Source organism: Amblyraja radiata, chromosome 2 (genome assembly GCF_010909765.2).
Source record: "Amblyraja radiata isolate CabotCenter1 chromosome 2, sAmbRad1.1.pri, whole genome shotgun sequence".
Taxonomy (NCBI): Eukaryota; Metazoa; Chordata; class Chondrichthyes; order Rajiformes; family Rajidae; genus Amblyraja; species Amblyraja radiata.
In genome coordinates this window covers 83,645,169-83,663,215 of record NC_045957.1, presented here as the reverse complement: position 1 = coordinate 83,663,215, position 18,047 = coordinate 83,645,169, and the positions used below count along the sequence as shown (strand labels likewise).

Genomic DNA, 18,047 nt, shown 5'->3' with positions numbered 1-18,047 from the left:
AACCATTGTGTCAATTGATATTGCAATTGAGAGGGGAGTTCCTGTGTAACTGGTATTCTGGAAGATAACAAAGGCACAGGGGTGAAGAGTCAATTTTGATCATGTGGTTACATGTGCCCAGATGCCACAAATCTTTCCTATAACCATTCTTCATTAAACAAATAAATCAAGGCAGTCGAGAGCAAACATGAAATGCAGTGAATGCTGAAAATTGGAAATTATAAGCAGGTCAGGTTATATCTGGCGATGAAGAAATATAATTAGCAATATATGTAAATAACATTCAATCAGAAGGCAAGTAAACTCTTCTTTATATGTAACCTGTTTGATTGTTGTTTAAAGGACAATATTTCCAGGGTAGTGGTTCCTCAAATGAATTAAAAAAGTACCAGAGTGTCCACGCAAGGAGTGTGTTATAGTACAGACCTTCCAGGAAGGATGTGAGCATGGCAGCAATGCCTGTGACAAAAACAAAGAGGATTTTAATCAGAATTTCAAGACTTTATTTAATGATTTTTGCCATAACATAATTGAGTTACAAAATACTTTAACCTGGAATTGACAATTAAATCTACAAATATAAGCGATAGTAATTGCTCTTTATTAGCCCAGATATGAAACAATGGCCATCTATAACATCAATGCTACAATCATCTGATAACGATTGTAACATTGAATATCTATTTATCTATCTCATTATTATCGTAATCGGGCCAGACACACAATTATGCACCAGTTCCATGCATTCTTTCAATTGGGTTCGCAGGGTACCAGAGTTGAAACTGAAATCTATTCATTCAGAGAATAATTTACCAACTTTGCTCTGAAGCTGGTATCATTGGAATCTGGTTATAAACGCAGATATTAGTGAAAGTAGTACATTTTAGAAGAATTGCATGAGGTTATATTGATGTTTATAGTCCACTGGAGTTGGGAGAAGGGGAGGTAGATTGTATGGGTGCTATGGCACCTCTTTTTGAGGTAGTCCAGCATATGATAGACAGAGGTCAGGAGCATCTATGATTGTTGTGGTGAGTGTCATTTTGAACAGCAGATCAGATTGTGAATGCTATCAATTGAAAGAAATCTACCTAGGTTTATCTGCATCATTGTCATAGGAAATAAACCACTTTCTGCCAACCTCATGCCTTTCAATGTTCATTTTAATGCTTTAAAATTACAGGCAAGAAATAATTGAAATCAGACAGCTGCTGCAAGCAATGAATGTGCTGAAACCCAGCAACTTGGAGCAGGAGGAGAAAGTGGAATGCTGTAAATGACCAGCTCATTTTTGTTCCTAGACCATCGTTTTCCCAGGGAGCTGCAGTGTATCAGTAACAACTCAGCAGGTCAGGCAGCATCTCTAGAGAAAAAAGATAGGTGATGTTTCAGATCAGGGCTTTTCTTCAGAGTCTGAGGAAGAGTCCTGATCTGAAACGTCACCTAACTTTTCTCTCCACAGGTACTGCATGACCCACTGAGTCATTCCATCACTTCTGTCTAGCCAGATAAACCATGTTAGACATCTTTACATCGTGATTGCCTTTATTTCTTATGATTGAAATGTGAATCAATTTTAGCCTTTAATTTTAGTTTGCATGTTTGGCACCTTGTTAATAGTGCTATAATAATGAATTCTCCTCTTAATTGAAAGGCTTTGTGAATATCAGCAGTAAACTTCAAAGGTCAGTTTCCCTTACAACACAACCTCTCATAAACCTTAGGATCGTAGGGTCCGCGAATTACAAATACATTTTATTCTAGGACAGTAATGATGCCCATTTGCTAAATCGAAACACAAGATATTTCTTTAATCTCCAAAGTAACAACTTACCCACGCCTCCCAGATAGGGGGAAATGGACATCCAGACACCAATACTACTCCTCTGGAGCCGCTGACCAATTGCTAACTCAAGGTGAAGCAATGGAATTCCCTCAAGGATTAGCGCAATAATATAAGGAATTAAAAAGGTTCCTGTGATCATAAATTAAAACAACAAAGAAAGAGCTTCAGTGAAACTTGCCACACTGTGCCTTTCTTTCACCTCTGCAATTCATCATAATTTTTCTCTATGTCTTGAAATTGAATTCCTGATGGATAGCATTGAAAATGATATATACCAGTGAGATTAATGGGAGTGTACTTAAAACTATGGATTCTGATCCAATATATTGATGTGAGTTGCACTGTTACCAAGCAGAAAGGAGATTACATAAAATGTTAAACCAGGATGGGTTATGAGACGAAGTATGGGCAACGTTGCTTCTAAATCTCTTTATCTGGAGGATTTCCTAAGTATTGAAAAAACTTGGAGTTTGGTGTGTGATGTGGTGAAGGGATGGGGTGAGCATGAAATGTAATTCTTAGGCAAAGAACAGACTGGAACATCACAGCCTTGAGATATCTCTACCTTTAAAAAAAAGCATACCATTCTCCATTCTTGCCTCTCCTTCTGGTGTATATCTTGGGAGACAGACTTCATAATTAAATGCTGACATGCATAAATCCTAGACCTGAAACATTAACTTTGTTTCTCTTCGAAGAGATGCAGACTGACCCGATGTGTATTTCACAATTTTCAGCTTTTGTTTTATGCACCAAAGGTGAGACTATCAGCATTTGCATTGTTTCTCTTGGAGACTGGTGTAGCGGCAGATTTTTATATCGTTCAAGAGATTACTCCCTCTAGCCGCTAAATGGACTGCATGGTTAAGGGGAATGTCTTTGTACGCATGCAAGCTCTCCATCGGGGATCTTCAGAGCTTCTTCACAGATAAATCTTCAAAACACAGTCCTTTGATTAATAGATTTTTTATTGTTGATGAAAAACAATAAGGTACATCCAAACTTCTTCCGACTCGTACACTATAATCTTCATTGAACTCCAGCTTATCGCATTAAACAATAGAAAACTCCTCGTGTCTCCGTTACACTTCGCATGGTCAAAGGGTGAACCTTCCCCATGCTGGTCCAAAACTAAACTGAAAACTAAGTTTCTATGCAAGAAACTTAGCTAGAAACATGCCCTAAAATACGTCATATATCCCACCCACAATATCAAGGGCAGTCTAAAATTTAAAGACATATGCCATAGTTAATGACACACAAAATAAGCCAAATGGCCACTACAATTGGTAACAAGCTCAGTTGCTGTCCTTGTACAATTATTTCTTGATTAGTACACGTGTCAGAGGTTATGGGGAGAAGGCAGGAGAATGGGGTTAGGAGGCAGTGATAGGTCAGCCATGATTGGATGGCGGAGCAGACTTAATGGGCTGCATGGCTTTATGATCTTATGAGGCACTATTGCCCGTTTCACTGAATCAATTAATTTATGTGAACTTATTCATTTTAAGTAGTATTGTTGCATTAAAACCACGGGAAATGTTTAGCAATGCCCAATATGATGCATAGATTTTTTTTTTAAACCAGCCAATACTTAACTCCTGCTGAAACCCTCTTTGGACCTAAGAAACAAATTTTACAAATATGAGAATTTCTTCAAATTTTAAATTTGTAATTTTCTGCTAAGTCCGCATCTCACAAAATGAATAAAAAAGGTTCTTAGAACTTTGGAGGAAAGTCTGGCCAAACATTTTCAGTGAAAACATTTAGGATTAATTATTGTGTACACCCAGTGAGGAAATATCACCAAAACTTAGCTGATTATCACTTTACTCTTATTTAATCACAACACCATTCTTGGAAAAGATTTATGGAAACATGCTCATTTTAAAGTGTAACCTTTCAATTTGAATATCATTCTACATCCTTTCAGTGAGTAGCATGATAGGAAAGTAAACAAAAACTGCAGAAACATTGCAGAAAAAAAAACTGCAAATGCCAGTCGCCTTTAGTCCATCCCACTTCCACTCTGACCTCTGTTTTATTTTGCCCCCCTAACACCATACCACTGAAGCCCAATTTAAACTCTAGGAACAGCAGCTCCTCTTGCAGTTTGGTACTTTGTAGGCCGTTGCCTTCAGTACTGAATACAACATTTTTTGATAATCCAGTTTCGAACCTGGCCAATTCTGACAGCGATCAGCCACATGTAACACAAACTCAGACTTTATCTATCCACAGATGCCACTTGATCTGCTAAATATCCAGGATACTCTTAAAGGTTGGATTTCCTCAACAGCTATGTTCAGCATTTCACCGTTCCTGCATATATTTTCTTTATCTCTTCACTGCTCTTGTTCATCTTCCACTACTTGCATTGCTCTGCATAGTTCTCCTGAAACAACCATTTGTTTCCTTCACCCAGACACCACTACTGAAAGCAATTGCCTCACTTGCACAGCATTGGTCCCCCACACTATCACTGACATTTCTTCTCCTCTCTCGGGATGGCGGGACTGTCATATGCTGAGAGAATGGAGCAGCTGGGCTTGTACACTCGGGAGTTTAGAAGGATGAGAGGGCATCTCATTGGAACATATAAGATTGTTAAGGGCTTGGACCCACTAGAGGCAGGAAACATGTTCCCAGTGTTGTGGGAGTCCAGAACCAGGGGCCACAGTTTAAGAATAAGGAGTAAGCCATTTAGAACGGAGATGAGGAAACACTTTTTCTCACAGAGAGTGGTGAGTCTGTGGAATTCTCTGCCTCAGAGGGTGGTGGAGGCAGGTTCTCTGGATGCTTTCAAGAGAGAGCTAGATAGGGCTCTTAAAAATAGCGGTCAGGGGATATGGGGAGAAGGTAGGAACGGGGTACTGATTGGGGATGATCAGCCATGATCACATTGAATGGCGGTGCTGGCTCGAAGGGCCAAATGGCCTACTCCTGCACCTATTGTCTATTGTCTATTGTCTATTGTCTATTGTCTATTGTCTATTGTCTCATCTCCGCAACTTACATCACATTAATTTTCTCACTTTCTCAGTTCTGACAAAAGGTTATTGACATAACTTTGTTTCTCACTCCACATCCACCACCTGACCTGTATATTTCCAGGAATTTCTGGCCTTATTCCATTTTGCGCTACAATAGTCACTCATGCAGAGATGGCAGTAAGGAAGCAAAAGACTAACATACCTGTGATGACTGTGATGTCTTTGCAATCAATGTAACAGAAACTCGTGCATGAGCCTCGTGACTGAGGTCAAGTGACCTTCAAGATAAAAGGCAATGATTGCAGATTAAACGTGCTCTTGCTCTGGAACACAAACCCGGTGTGGACCTGTCTTTTGTGTTAATCACAACCAAGCCTTACCTTACAATACCCATCCTGTCCATTCATACATACCCATACTGTTATCTCGCCCGCTGAGTTACTGCAGCATTTTGTGTCTACCTTCATTTTAAACCAGCATCTGCAGTTCTTTCTTACACTGTGCATTCAAACCCTGTTTACCCAGCTCCTTCACATATTGGGACATACATCAATGTTGCTATATGACCTATCATTCTATTTCCATTTATTATGCAAATCCTGCAACTTTTTGAAAAGTTAGCAATTATGTATCAACTGATCTCTCAGTACACAACACCACAAATCCGCAGTATCAATTTCTGACCAAATTGGAAATGAAGTGAGGAAATTGAATATCATTGAATCATGTTTTAATACAATAATAGTAGGTGTTCCTTTAGACAGAACCAAGTGGGATTATGAATAGTTTTTGATCAATTCACAGTTCCAAAATCAACAAATTAATAAAATCCCTTATACTTATGAATCACTAGCAAGTGATGTGGACTGAAAAGGAATGACAACTTTTAGGTAGCACTGTGGTGTAGCAATAGATTTGCTTCCTTGCGCGTCAGAGACCCGGGTTCGATCCTGACTACGGGTACAGTCTGTATGGAATTTATACGTTCTTGCCATGACCTGCGTGGGTTTTCTCCTGGAGCTCTGATTTCCTTCCTCACTACAAAGATGTACAGGTTTGTAGGCTAATTAGTTTGGTGAAATTGTAAATTGTCTCTAGTGCGTGTGGGATAGTGTTAGTGTGCGGGAATCGTTGGTCAGCACGGACACGGTGAACTGAAGGGCTTGTTTCCGCGTTGTATCTCGAAACTAAACTAACCAAAACTTTTGATGAGCTGGTTCCATGCAGGCATTAAATTACTAATTTCAATTAATTCCATATTTCTGCTAAAACAATGGAGATGTGTATATCGTTTCATATAATTAAAGCCCATTGTTGGTACTGTTGCTCAGTGATTTTCAAACAGGAGAAAATTGCAGTCTGCAGAGAACTTCATGAAGGTAAAGCACAGGCATATGTACACGTTATATCTGTGAAGTGTACTTACCACCTCCGTAGGTCTGGCACAGGTATGGGAATCTCCACACATTTCCCAGACCCACTGCGAATCCAGTGCAGCTCAGCACATATTGCAATTTATTGTCCCACTTTGCCCTCTCCTCCTTCTGACTTTCATTGTCATCACCTTCAACACAATTACTCACTTTATCTTCTGCCATGACATTTAGCTATGATTTTAGATAGAGGGAAATGTTTCGTTTCTGAGCTTTCCTGACACTTCCTGAGCTTTCAATTAATGTGTTATACATTTTCTCAGCATAAAGTAATGGATAACCTGGTCCCATGGGAAACCACGTCGAAGTCCACTAGAGGGGAATGGACTGAGCCAGGGATTGGAGGACAATTGCAATTTGATTTGATATCCAATGCACGTAAGTGGAATATGATGTAAAAATAAAGTCTGTTAGAATAGGTGTGTCTTACTCTTTCAATTCGTTTGGCAATTGACAACAAGATGACAGGAATTTAAAGTAAAACCAATGACAGAAAGTGAAATATAAATATCGTGAACAATATTTAATGAACATGTAAGTTACTCAGCTTGCATGATTCCTTCAAAAATAACCACTTAAAAAGTCACAGTGTGTCTTTTTTTTTTTTCTTCTTTTAAAAAATTTTTTTTTTTAATTAAAAAAAAAAAAAAAATTATTTGAATTTCACAGCAATTTGCATACATACAATGATAACAGACAGTGACAGTCAAGGCATAATTGTGCAACAGTATGTAAGCGACCCTCAAAGCCCTTACCCTTACCCACCTTCAACCCACCCGAATCAGGTCGGAACCAAACGGGTACAAACAACACTCACATACGTACACATCCACACAAATATGGTAAGATAAACGAAACAAAAAGTACTAAAAAAAAAAAGGGGGTCACTAATAACAGGAAATAAGTAAGTAATTAAATAAATAAGTGTGGGGAGGGGCGGTTAAGGGGAGAGCAGCTGCAGTAGAGCAGAACAATGGTGGAGAGCACTCAGTCCTCTTCCGAGTCCGGGGACAAGTTGAGAGAGTTAACAAGTTCCAAGAAAGGGTTCCATGTATCTAGGAATGTCTTGGTAGAGCCTTTGAGAGAGAACCTAAGTTTTTCAAGCTTTAAATTGTAAAGCACCTCCTTAATCCAGCGGGCGTGTGTCGGGGGACAGGTGAGCCTCCAGTTAAGCAAGATCAGTCTCCGGGCTAACAAGGTTGTAAAAGCTAGAACCCGTTTCACCGCAACAGAGAGGTTGGTGTTGGGAGGGGTACCGAAAATGGCTGACAGTGGGTTTGGAGGAATAGTCTGGCCGTAGGCTCTGCTTATCAAGTCGAAAGCACTCCTCCAAAAGGCTGCTAGCTTAGGGCAAGACCAGAACATATGGCTATGGTTGGCAGGGGATTGATTACATCTGTTGCAGGTGTCCCTAACAGCAGGGTAAATTCTAGATAATCTTGCATTTGTGTAGTGGACTTTGTGAAGGACTTTGCATTGGATTAGGCCATGACGGGCACATATGGAGAAAGAATGGATCAAATCCAAGGCAGAGTCCCATTGCTGGTCTGTTAGTTTCGTATTCAGCTCACCCTCCCACGCAGCTTTTAATGAGGTATGAGGTTTCAATATAACCGACCCTAACAAGTTATACAAAACAGAGATGCATTTCTTCCGGTTGGGGTCTAGCGCTAGGATGGTATCGGTCAGGGTTTCAGGGGGGCGATTTGGGAAATGGGGGAATGTCTTCTTCACAAAATCCCTTATCTGGAAAAAACTAAAAAGGTGGTAGTTTGGGAGGCTGTAGTTGGACGAGAGCTCCGCAAAGGACGAAAAGATGCCATCCTTGTATAGGTTTTTGATACTACTGATACCGTTGCTATGCCAGGTTTTGAATGTGTGGTCTGTACTTGAAGGTTTAAAGATGTGATTTTTAAGCAGTGGGGTCAAGATGGAAGGGCCTTGTAAACCGAAGTTTTTCCTGAGTTGGCTCCATATCTTGAGCGAGAGGGACGCAATTGGGCCTGCACCCACAGATGTTATAGGAAGGGGGAGTTGGGAGCATAGGACAGACCGCAACGGGAGATGTGAACTCGCCTTTTCCATGTGTACCCAGGCCGGTAGGTGGTCGCAATCATCATTCATCCAATACAGGAGTTTTTGCAAGTTAGCTGCCCAATAGTATCGCCTGAAGTCAGGAAGTGCCAAACCGCCGTCACTCTTAGGAGACTGCAGTATCGCCTTTGGATTCTAGCCGGTTTGCTACCCCATAAAAATTTAGATATTGTCCTTTCTAATTTATCAAAAAAAGATTTAGTGATAAGTATAGGGACGTGCTGGAAAAGATACAGGAATTTGGGTAGGACGACCATCTTGACCAGATTTATCCGGCCCACGAGGGATGGCGGTAAAACTGACCAGCGGTCAAAATCTCTTTCAGCTTTCTCAACCAGAGGCAGAAAGTTTGTGCGGAACATATCAGATAAGGGTGTTGTGATAAAAACGCCGAGGTAGCGAAACCCGTCCTCTGCCCATTTGAATGAGGTTAAAGAGCGAGGGAGCTGCTTAGCCAATGAGTTAATCGGTAATAGCTCACTTTTTTGGTAGTTAAGTTTATAACCAGAATACGCGCCAAACCGTTCTAAAATATTCGTAATCACAGGGAGAGAGCTGACTGGGTTCGAGATGTACAGGAGCAGGTCATCCGCATACAATGAGACTTTATGAGTTGTGTCGAACCGTGTAATACCTTTAAAGCCCTTCTCTAAGCGTAACCAAACCGCCAAGGGTTCTATCGCGACAGCAAACAGAAGTGGTGATAACGGGCAACCCTGTCTGGTACCTCTCCGATGGAGGAAGTAGGGCGACAGTGTGCCGTTTGTTTGTACTGAGGCCACCAGGGACGAGTATAACAGACTGACCCAAAGAATAAAACTGTTACCGAGGCCAAACCTGTCCATCGCCTCATATAGGTACTTCCACTCGACCCTATCGAAAGCTTTTTCGGCGTCGAGGGAGACCACTATCTCCGGGGTCTCACTACTCGGTGAATGGATGATGTTAAGGAGACGCCTAGTATTGTGGGAAGACTGTCGGCCTGGCATGAACCCTGTTTGGTCTAACGAGATAATAGAGGGCATCACTCGTTGAAGACGGAGCGCAAGAACTTTAGAGAGGATTTTGAGGTGCACATTCAGGAGTGAAATTGGTCTATAGCTACTACAAAGCAGGGGATCTTTCTCCTTTTTAAGAATTAGGGAGATAGTAGCCAACAACAAGGTGGGCGGTAGGCGACGATGTAAAAAAGCCTCATTGTACATATCTCTCAGGACTGGTGCGAGGAGAGCCGAGAAAGCTTTGTAATATTCTACAGTGAAGCCGTCAGGGCCGGGTGACTTTCCGCTTTGCAGCGATGTGATGGCTGCTTGGACCTCAGCGACAGTTATGGGCGCACCCAAGTCTCTCGTGGCTTCATTGCCAATTCGGGGAAACGTCATACTACTGAGCATGTCATCTGCAGTGGGAGGACTATCGGAAACGTATAGTTCAGCGTAGAATTTAGCAAATGCTTCATTAATTCTAAGAGGATCAGTATGAATCTCCCCTAAGCTGGATCTAATGGCTGGAATTAGCCGTGAAGTCGCCTCGGTTCTGGCCTGATGGGCCAAAAGCTTCCCAGCTTTATCCCCAGATTCAAAAAAGTGTTGCCTAGATTTAAGCAGTCATAGTTTAGCTTTATTAGTAGACGTGAGGTCAAAGTCTGTTTGTAACCTAAGGCGTTCTCTATAAAGGTTAGGGTCTGGGTCAGATGCATATTTGTCATCAATGTCCTTTATTTTTTGTAACAGGTCTGCCGTTTGGGACGTCTCGGTTCTTTTCAGGTTGGAGACAAAAGAGATAAGTTGGCCCCTAATATAGGCTTTTGAAGCTTCCCAGAGTCTGTCTGTGTCTTTTAACAAAAACATCAAACAATTCATTTGTGTTTTTACAATGGATTTTTATCACATTCCAACTTTTTCTTTGTATCCTGATAGGTCAGCCTATCCCAGCATTCCAACTGGTCATTTGATGAAACAGGATGAGCCTGGGATTAAGCAGATGAAGATAAATTTGTCAACTTTTAGAATTGTGTACTCCAGAGGACTGTAAATACTAAGAGTTCATTCATGATTGAAATTGGTAGATCGCTTGACATGAAAGAGAATCAATCAATCAATCAATCAATATTTATTACATGTCATTTGAACCTCAGCGAGGCTCAAACGAAACTCCGTTTCCACAGCTATACAAACAAAGACAATATCCTACAGACATACACACAATTCAATTTACAAAAACATCCATCACAGTGAACCCACTGTGATGGAAGGCAAAGTCTTTTCTCTCCCCTGTTCTCCATTTCTCTCCCGACGTCCAAGCCCCAGGCGGGCGATGATAAGTCCCACGGCCATTTTAGGCCGCGCCGGGCGATGTACGGCCCCGCTCCCGGTCTAAATGTCACAAAGTTGGAGCCCCCCGGCGGGCGCTGGAATGTCCCACGGCCATGAAGCCGTGCCGGGCGATGTACGCCCCCGCTCCGGGTCGTTCCAACCCCGCGACACGGGCCAGAGAAGTCGCGTTACGGGAGCTCCGGATAGCGGTCTCTCCACCCAGACCCAGAATGCAGTTCAGAGACAAGATAATATCTTGCTCTTAAGTTGAATTGAGTTTATTTGCATATGCACGTACACACAAAACATAAATGATATATAAATTACATAAGAGTGAAAAGAAAGACTGCAAATAACAAGACGGTGCAAAAATATGCAATCAGAAAACAAATCTATGGTAGTACAAGAGGTGATTGTGTACATCTCTATAAGGTTGCCCCTGAGCCTTCTGTGCTCCAAGGAATGAAGTCCAGATGTGCCCAGCCTCCCCCTATAGCTGAGGCCCTAGAGATCTAACAACATCCTCATAAATCATCTCTGCACACTTTCTAGTTTAATGGCATCTTTCCTATAGCAAGCTGACTAAAACTGAAGTTACTAATCCTAGTGCAGCCTCATAACTGTAACAGAACATTCCAACTTCGATACTCAATTTCCTGACTGATGAAGGGCAGAGTGCCAAAGCTGCCCCATTGCCTTATCTACCTGCCATTTCCAGGGAGCTATGTAGATGTACTCTACGATGTACTCTACGATCCCTCTGCTGTACAGCACTTTCCAGGGCCCCTACTGTTCACCATTAAGGTCCTGCCCTGATTTAAATTTGCAAAATGTATCACTGCACATTTATGTAAGTTATGTAAGTTAAACTCTGCTAGCAATTCCTCAAGAAAATCAGTTAGCATTCATTTTGAGGGGACTAGAATATAAAAGCAAAGATGTAATGCTGAGGCTTTTTCAGGCACTGCTAAGGCCACATTTGGAATATTGTGAGCACTTTTGGGTCCCTTATCTGAGGAAGGATGTGCTGACTTTGGAGAGGATCTAGAAGAGGTTAACGAGAATAATTTTGGGGATGATTAAACTAATCCATATGGAGTATTTGAAGGGTCTGGGCTTGTACTCGCTGTAGTTTAGCAGGAACAGGGGGATCTCATTGAAAGACATTATTTACCTTCTGCCAGTCAGCGAATCTTTTATCCATGCTAGTACCTTGCCTCTAATACCAGGGGCCCCTATATTGTTTAGCAGCCTCACTAAGTAAACAACATCCACGACTCTCCTTTGTCTAGCCTGCTTGTTAACTCCTCAGAAAACACCAACCGATTTGTCAGGCAAGACAAAACCCTTTACAAAACCATGCTGACATTGGCCTATTTTATCATGTGCTTCCGAAACCTCATTCTTAATAATGGACTCTAAAAATGTACCCACCACAGAAGTCAGACTAACTGGCCTATAATTCCTTTTCTTTTGCCTTGCGACCTTCTTTTTTTTTCTTTTTTTTCTTTTCTTTTTATTAGAAGCAATTGTACACGGATAAATTGTACAGCTTCATTTTTTTCAAATTTTATCATAACAAACACACAGTAGACAGAGAACAAAAAACAACAATTAAAGAAACAAAAAAAAATCAAATAAAAACAAAAACAAACAAATAAACCCAAGAACATATCAACAAACAATAAAAACAAACAAACAAAAAAAAAAAAAAAACGAGTGGAGGGCAGCCAGAATATCAGTCAGAGTGCAAGATCAAAGATCGCTCAGATTAAAGACATAGCACAGCAGCAAAATAAACAAATCAGACAGTTATGCCTCATCAAGCAATATCAAAAATGGTTTCCACACCTTCAAAAAATAATTTTGTGAATTCCCTTTGTTAAAACGAATCTGTTCCATCTTAGCAATAGAAAGCATTTCGTTGAGCCACCTCTTGAAACATGGGGAGAGTGGAGACTTCCAATTCAGTAATATTATTTTTTTAGCTGCAACCATACCTGCTCTAAGAATCTGCTTCTGGTGGAAAGGAAGGGCCCTTGTATTGTCAGAGCAACCAAAAATAGCCAGATTACAATCAGGCAGAATATTTATTCGACATTGTTTGGAAAGAGAGTTAAATATGTCACTCCAGAAATTACTTAAAACTGGACAGTGCCAAAATAAATGTGATAGTGATCCTTCTGCAGTACCACATCTGTCACACATGGAGGAAACCGATTCAAAAATCTTGTTAAGTTTGGTTTTAGAATAATGTAGTCTATGCAAGACTTTAAATTGAATTAATCTGTATCTAGAACTAATAGAGCAGCTCTGTATACCGGGCAAACCTTCCTCCCACAGTTCATTTGACACAGGAGTGCCCAATTCTGCAGCCCAGGCCTCCCTGAGATGACCAGCTTCAACTGGTATCGTAAAGGCAGTGACAAAGCGGGAGATCAAGTGTTTAGAGTCAGGCTGTGAGAGAAGTAGATCATAAAGAATGTGACTTTTTGGTTTGACTATGAATTCTGGGATACGCTCCCGTACAAAATGCCTGACTTGAAGGAGTCAATAGAAGGCAGGTTTGTTTGTGTGATGGTCTGGGCTGCGTCCACAATTTGCTGTAATTTGTTGTGGTCTTGGATGGAGCTGTTCCCAAACCAAGCTGTGATGCATCCTGATAAAATGCTCTCTATGGTGCATCTGTAAAGGTTGGTGAGAGTTGTCGGGGACATGCCAAACTTCCTAAGCTTTCTAAGGAAGTTGAGGCTTTGGTGTGCTTTCTTGGTCGTTGCTTCAATATGGGTGGTCCAGGAGAAGTTGTTGGTGATATTGACTCCTAGGAATTTGAATTTTTCAAATATCTCTACTTCTGCACCGTCAATGCAAACTAGGGTATGTGTACCGCTTGGCTTCTTGAAGTCGATCACTATCTCCTTTGTCTTGCTGACACTGAGAGAAAGATTGTTGTCTCAGCACCAGGACATGAGGTTCTCAATCTCCTTCCTGTACTCCATCTCATCATTTGATATCCGGCCCACAATGGTGGTGTCGTCTGCGAATTTGTAAATTGAGTTGGATTTGTCTTCCAACCATGAATTTATGCTTCTACAGTTACCTTTACCCAACAGTAATAATAATAATAATAATGGATGGGATTTATATAGTGCCTTTCTAATACTCAAGGCGCTTTACATCGCATTATTCATTCATTCCTCAGTCACACTCGGTGGTGGTAAGCTACTTCTGTAGCCACAGCTGCCCTGGGGCAGACTGAAGGAAGCTTGGCTGCCAATCTGCGCCTACGGCCCCTCCGACCACCACCAATCACTCACACACATTCACACACATTCACACACATTCACACACAGGCAAAGGTGGGTGAAGTGTCTTGCCCAAGGACACAACGACAGTATGCACTCCAACCATGAATAATCCAGGAGTCTGAACTATTAACCTGGAGAAATTGTGTTTAGATCTCACCATACCAGTCTTAAGAATTTGATTATTTTTCCGAAAATACCCTGTTATCTGTGAAAGTGAAGCTAATTAGAAAAACCATCACAAATATCCTTTTAGTGTGGGAAATCTGCCATCCTTCCCTGATCTTGTGGCTATTTGACAACAGCCTCCCACTCCTAATTGACCTTACAGTGGCATAGTAACCCAGTAATACCGATGCATCCAATTTCAGCTTCTCCCTGTTGCTAGGGGATCCTTCACCTTAAGCTCCCTAATCAAGTCTTGTTCATTGCACTACACCAAATCCAGAATAGCCTTTTCTCTAGTAGGCTCATCAACAAGTTGCTATAAGAAACCGTTTCATTGCTTTTCTAGAAAATCCTCCTCTTGCAACCGAGTGCTAATTTTTTAATCTAATAGTATATTGGAAATCCCCCACGACCCTGTAACATTGTTTTTCTTATGTGCCCTTTCTATTTCCTGCTGTAATGTGTGGACTGCATCCTGACTATGATTCAAAGGTCCCTGTATAACTCTCATCGGGGTCTTTTTCCGTTGCAGTTTCTTAACTCTACCCACATGGATTCTGATCCTACTGTATGTCATCCATTGCTAAGGATTGACTTAACCAGCACAGCCACCCCACCTCCTCTGCCCACCTGCTTGTCTGTTCCATAGTATGTGTAACCTTGGATGTTCAGCTCCCGGGATTTGAACAAATTAATTCAACTTTATTTGGTTTGGTTTTATTATTATTATGTTTTATTATTATTGTCACATGAACCAAGGTACAGAGAAAAACATTTGTTTCTGTACCATCCAGTCAAACAAATCTATACATGAGTGCAACCATACATAAGTGCAACAGGTAGTGCAAAGAGAAAGATACCAGAGTGTAGAGAATAATTTAATAGCATTATGACCCCCTATCAGTCTGAAGAAGGGTTTCAGCCCGAAACATTGCCTATCTCCTTCGCACTATAGATGCTGCTGCACCCGCTGAGTTTCTCCAGCATTTTTGTGTACCTTTAATAGCATTATGACGTTGAAATTACAGAGAAAGTGCAGATAAAAAAAACTGCAAGGGTTGCATTGAGGTCAGTTGGAAGATCGGGACTACACACTCAGCTCATGAGAGGAGTTTTCAGCAGTCACAAAACGATAGAAACAATTGATAACTTGGTGGTACATCTGCCTGATGGGAGAGGGGAGAAGAGTGACCAAGTTGCCCTCTATTTTGTAGGCTGCTTTCCCAAGGCAGCATGGAGTGTGAATGGAGTTGTTGTGAGAAAGACTGATACGTTTGATGGACTGGGCTTCCTCGCCAACTCTGCAATTGTTTGTGGTCTTGGGCAAAGCTGTTGCCAAACTAATCAGTGATGCATCCCAACAGGATGCTTTCTACGGTGCATCTGTGATAGGTGGTGAGATTCAGAATAAATAGACGCACCTTTAGAAAGGAGATGAGGAGGAATTTCTTTCATTAGTGGGTAGTGAATCTGTGGAATTCATTGCCACAGAAAGCTGAGGCCAAATCATTGGGTATTTTTTAAAGTAGAGATTGACAGATTCTTGATTAGTAAGGGTATCAAAGGTTATGGAGAGAATGTAGAAGAATGGGGTTGAGGGAAAGATAAATCAGCCATAGTTGAAGGATAGGGTAGAATTGATGGGCCAAATGGCCTAATTCTGCTCTAATGACATGAATTTACGCTGAACTTCCTTAGTCTTCTGTGGAAGTTAAGGTGTAGCATGCTTTCTAGATTCTAGGTTCTGTTCTAAGAGAAGTGCCTAATAATAAAAGCACTGAAATGTGTGAAGAGCACAGGATTTTCAGAATTAAATTGATCTTCAATTGATGCAGATTATGATATGTGATTAATATTAAGATAAGACACCATATTCATACTTAACATTGTCTAAATAAATTTATGGCAAATCATGATGGTAGCTGACATAAAATGACAAAATTATCAGAAGTGAAAAATAGTTGACTTGAAACATTTAACTCTGCTTCTCTCCCCACAGCCTAATGAGTATTACAGGTTGAATTGCGATTTTCTGGCAACTGATGGTCCAGTCACCCCTATAATCCGGAGGAAGGGGCTGCGACCCGAAGAAAGTGCTGTTGCCAGGGGCTAAAATGTGATCAGCAACAACAACAACAACTGTGCCCCAGAGAGTCACTCACCAGAGTGAATGAAGAAGGTGCTCGCTAGTGCACCTTGCGAGTGGCGTTGGAAGCCGGTGCTCGCTGGTGCACCTTGCAAGTGGCGTTGGAAGCCGGTGCTCCAAGTGGTGGGAGCCAGTGATGGGTCGGCAGGTCATTCCATTCACATTCAGTTTACATTTTTATGTTTGTTTTATTTAAATTTCTGGCACTGCATCGTGCTTTAGAGACACGGGAGGGGTGTCATTGGTGGGCCAGATTGTGCATTGTCGTTTCATTATCACGTGACCTCTATTGGTCCAGAAAGACCATATTCAGAAAGGCTCTGGAACCGAGACTACCTGTACAAACCTGTACAGATTTTCTGTTTTCTTTTCAATTTCCCATGACCATAGAGCACGGCAATAGGCCCTTGAGCCCAACTTGCCCATGCTGACCAGATGCCACATCTGCACTGGTCCCACCAGCCTGCATTTGGCCCGTATCCCTTTAAACCTTTCCTCGCCGCGTACCTGTCCAAATGTCTTTTAAATGTTTGCGGTAGTACTTGACTCACAGCTCACTCCATATCCTTACCACCCTCTGTGTGAAAAAGTTGCTCCTCAGGTTCCTAATAAATCTTTTCCCTCTCAACTTAAACCTAGTCCTCTGGTTCTTGATTGCCCTACTCTGGGTAAAGAACTCTGTGCATTTACCCTACCTATTCCTCTCATGATCTTATACACCTCTCTAAGATCATGCCTCAGCCTACTACGTTCCAAGGAATAAAGTCCTAGCCTGTCCAACTCTCCCTATAGCTCAGCCCTCAAGTCCTGGCAACATCCTCCTAAATCTCCTCTGCCTTCTTTCCAACTTAATAACATACTACCCACAGCAGGTTACCCAAACTAAACACAGTACTCCAGTACCTACAGCATGTTGCTTTTGTAGTCATAAAATCCCTTCTTCCAATCATGAATAATCTACATTGGCAACCTGACATTTGTATAAATTAACTGTTTACCAATTCTCATTTCTGCATATGAACCTAATGGAATGATGGAACACGAACTTAAACTGTGAATGGAATTATTTTTAATATTTTTGAAGAATATTTCTCCTGAAGGGCCTGTCCCACTTACGCGACTCTTTTGCCGACTGCCGGCACCCGTCATAGGTCACCGAAGATTTTCAACATGTTGAAAATTCAGCGGTGACCAGAAAGACGCTACGACTCTTTGGGTGAATCCCTCACGACCATACAGGCGACTCTCTGACGACCATGCAGGTGACCCCCTGGCGACATGCCCCCTGGTGACACGCCTGTATGGTCGTGAGTAGTCTCCTAGTCACCCAAAGAGTCGTAGCGTTTTTCTGGTCGCCACTGTATTTTCAACATGTTGAAGATTTTCGGCGACCTATGACGGGTGCCGGCAGTCGCCAAAAAAGTTGCATAAGTGGGACAGGCCCTTAAAAGCCATTGATCTTGAGAGTCACAAAAATGAATAACTCCTTCACCTCTGTTAATTATCAGTGAAGGACAGGAGTGATCTCGTTGGTGACCTTTGAAGCAACAAACGTTTTCAATAATGTTTATATATTAACACTGCATACCTTACTTGCTCACTGATGTTGTGCCAGTAGATGTTGAAACCCAAACAAGTATAGATGTTGGTGTGAAATCATTAATGTAAGCATGATGTGACTGTTTAGACCAACTTTAAATGGCAATAAAGGTATCCATTTTACTAAAGGCACAGCAAAATACTTTAG

The 18,047-nt window shown here is 41.5% G+C and overlaps 1 protein-coding gene across 1 annotated transcript in view; it reads right to left on the bottom strand.

Moving 5' to 3' along the window:
- The window catches only part of LOC116985144 (sodium-dependent neutral amino acid transporter B(0)AT3-like), a 52,067-nt gene extending 45,630 nt beyond the window's left edge, over positions 1 to 6,437 (bottom strand). Inside the window, exons 1-3 of the mRNA XM_033039640.1 lie at positions 6,266 to 6,437; positions 1,835 to 1,975; positions 322 to 459 (exon numbers count right to left, since the gene is read on the bottom strand). Of these exons, the coding sequence (XP_032895531.1) occupies positions 322 to 459; positions 1,835 to 1,975; positions 6,266 to 6,437 (451 nt within the window). The remainder of the gene's footprint in view (positions 1 to 321; positions 460 to 1,834; positions 1,976 to 6,265) is intronic.
- Between the last annotated feature and the right edge of the window lie 11,610 nt (positions 6,438 to 18,047).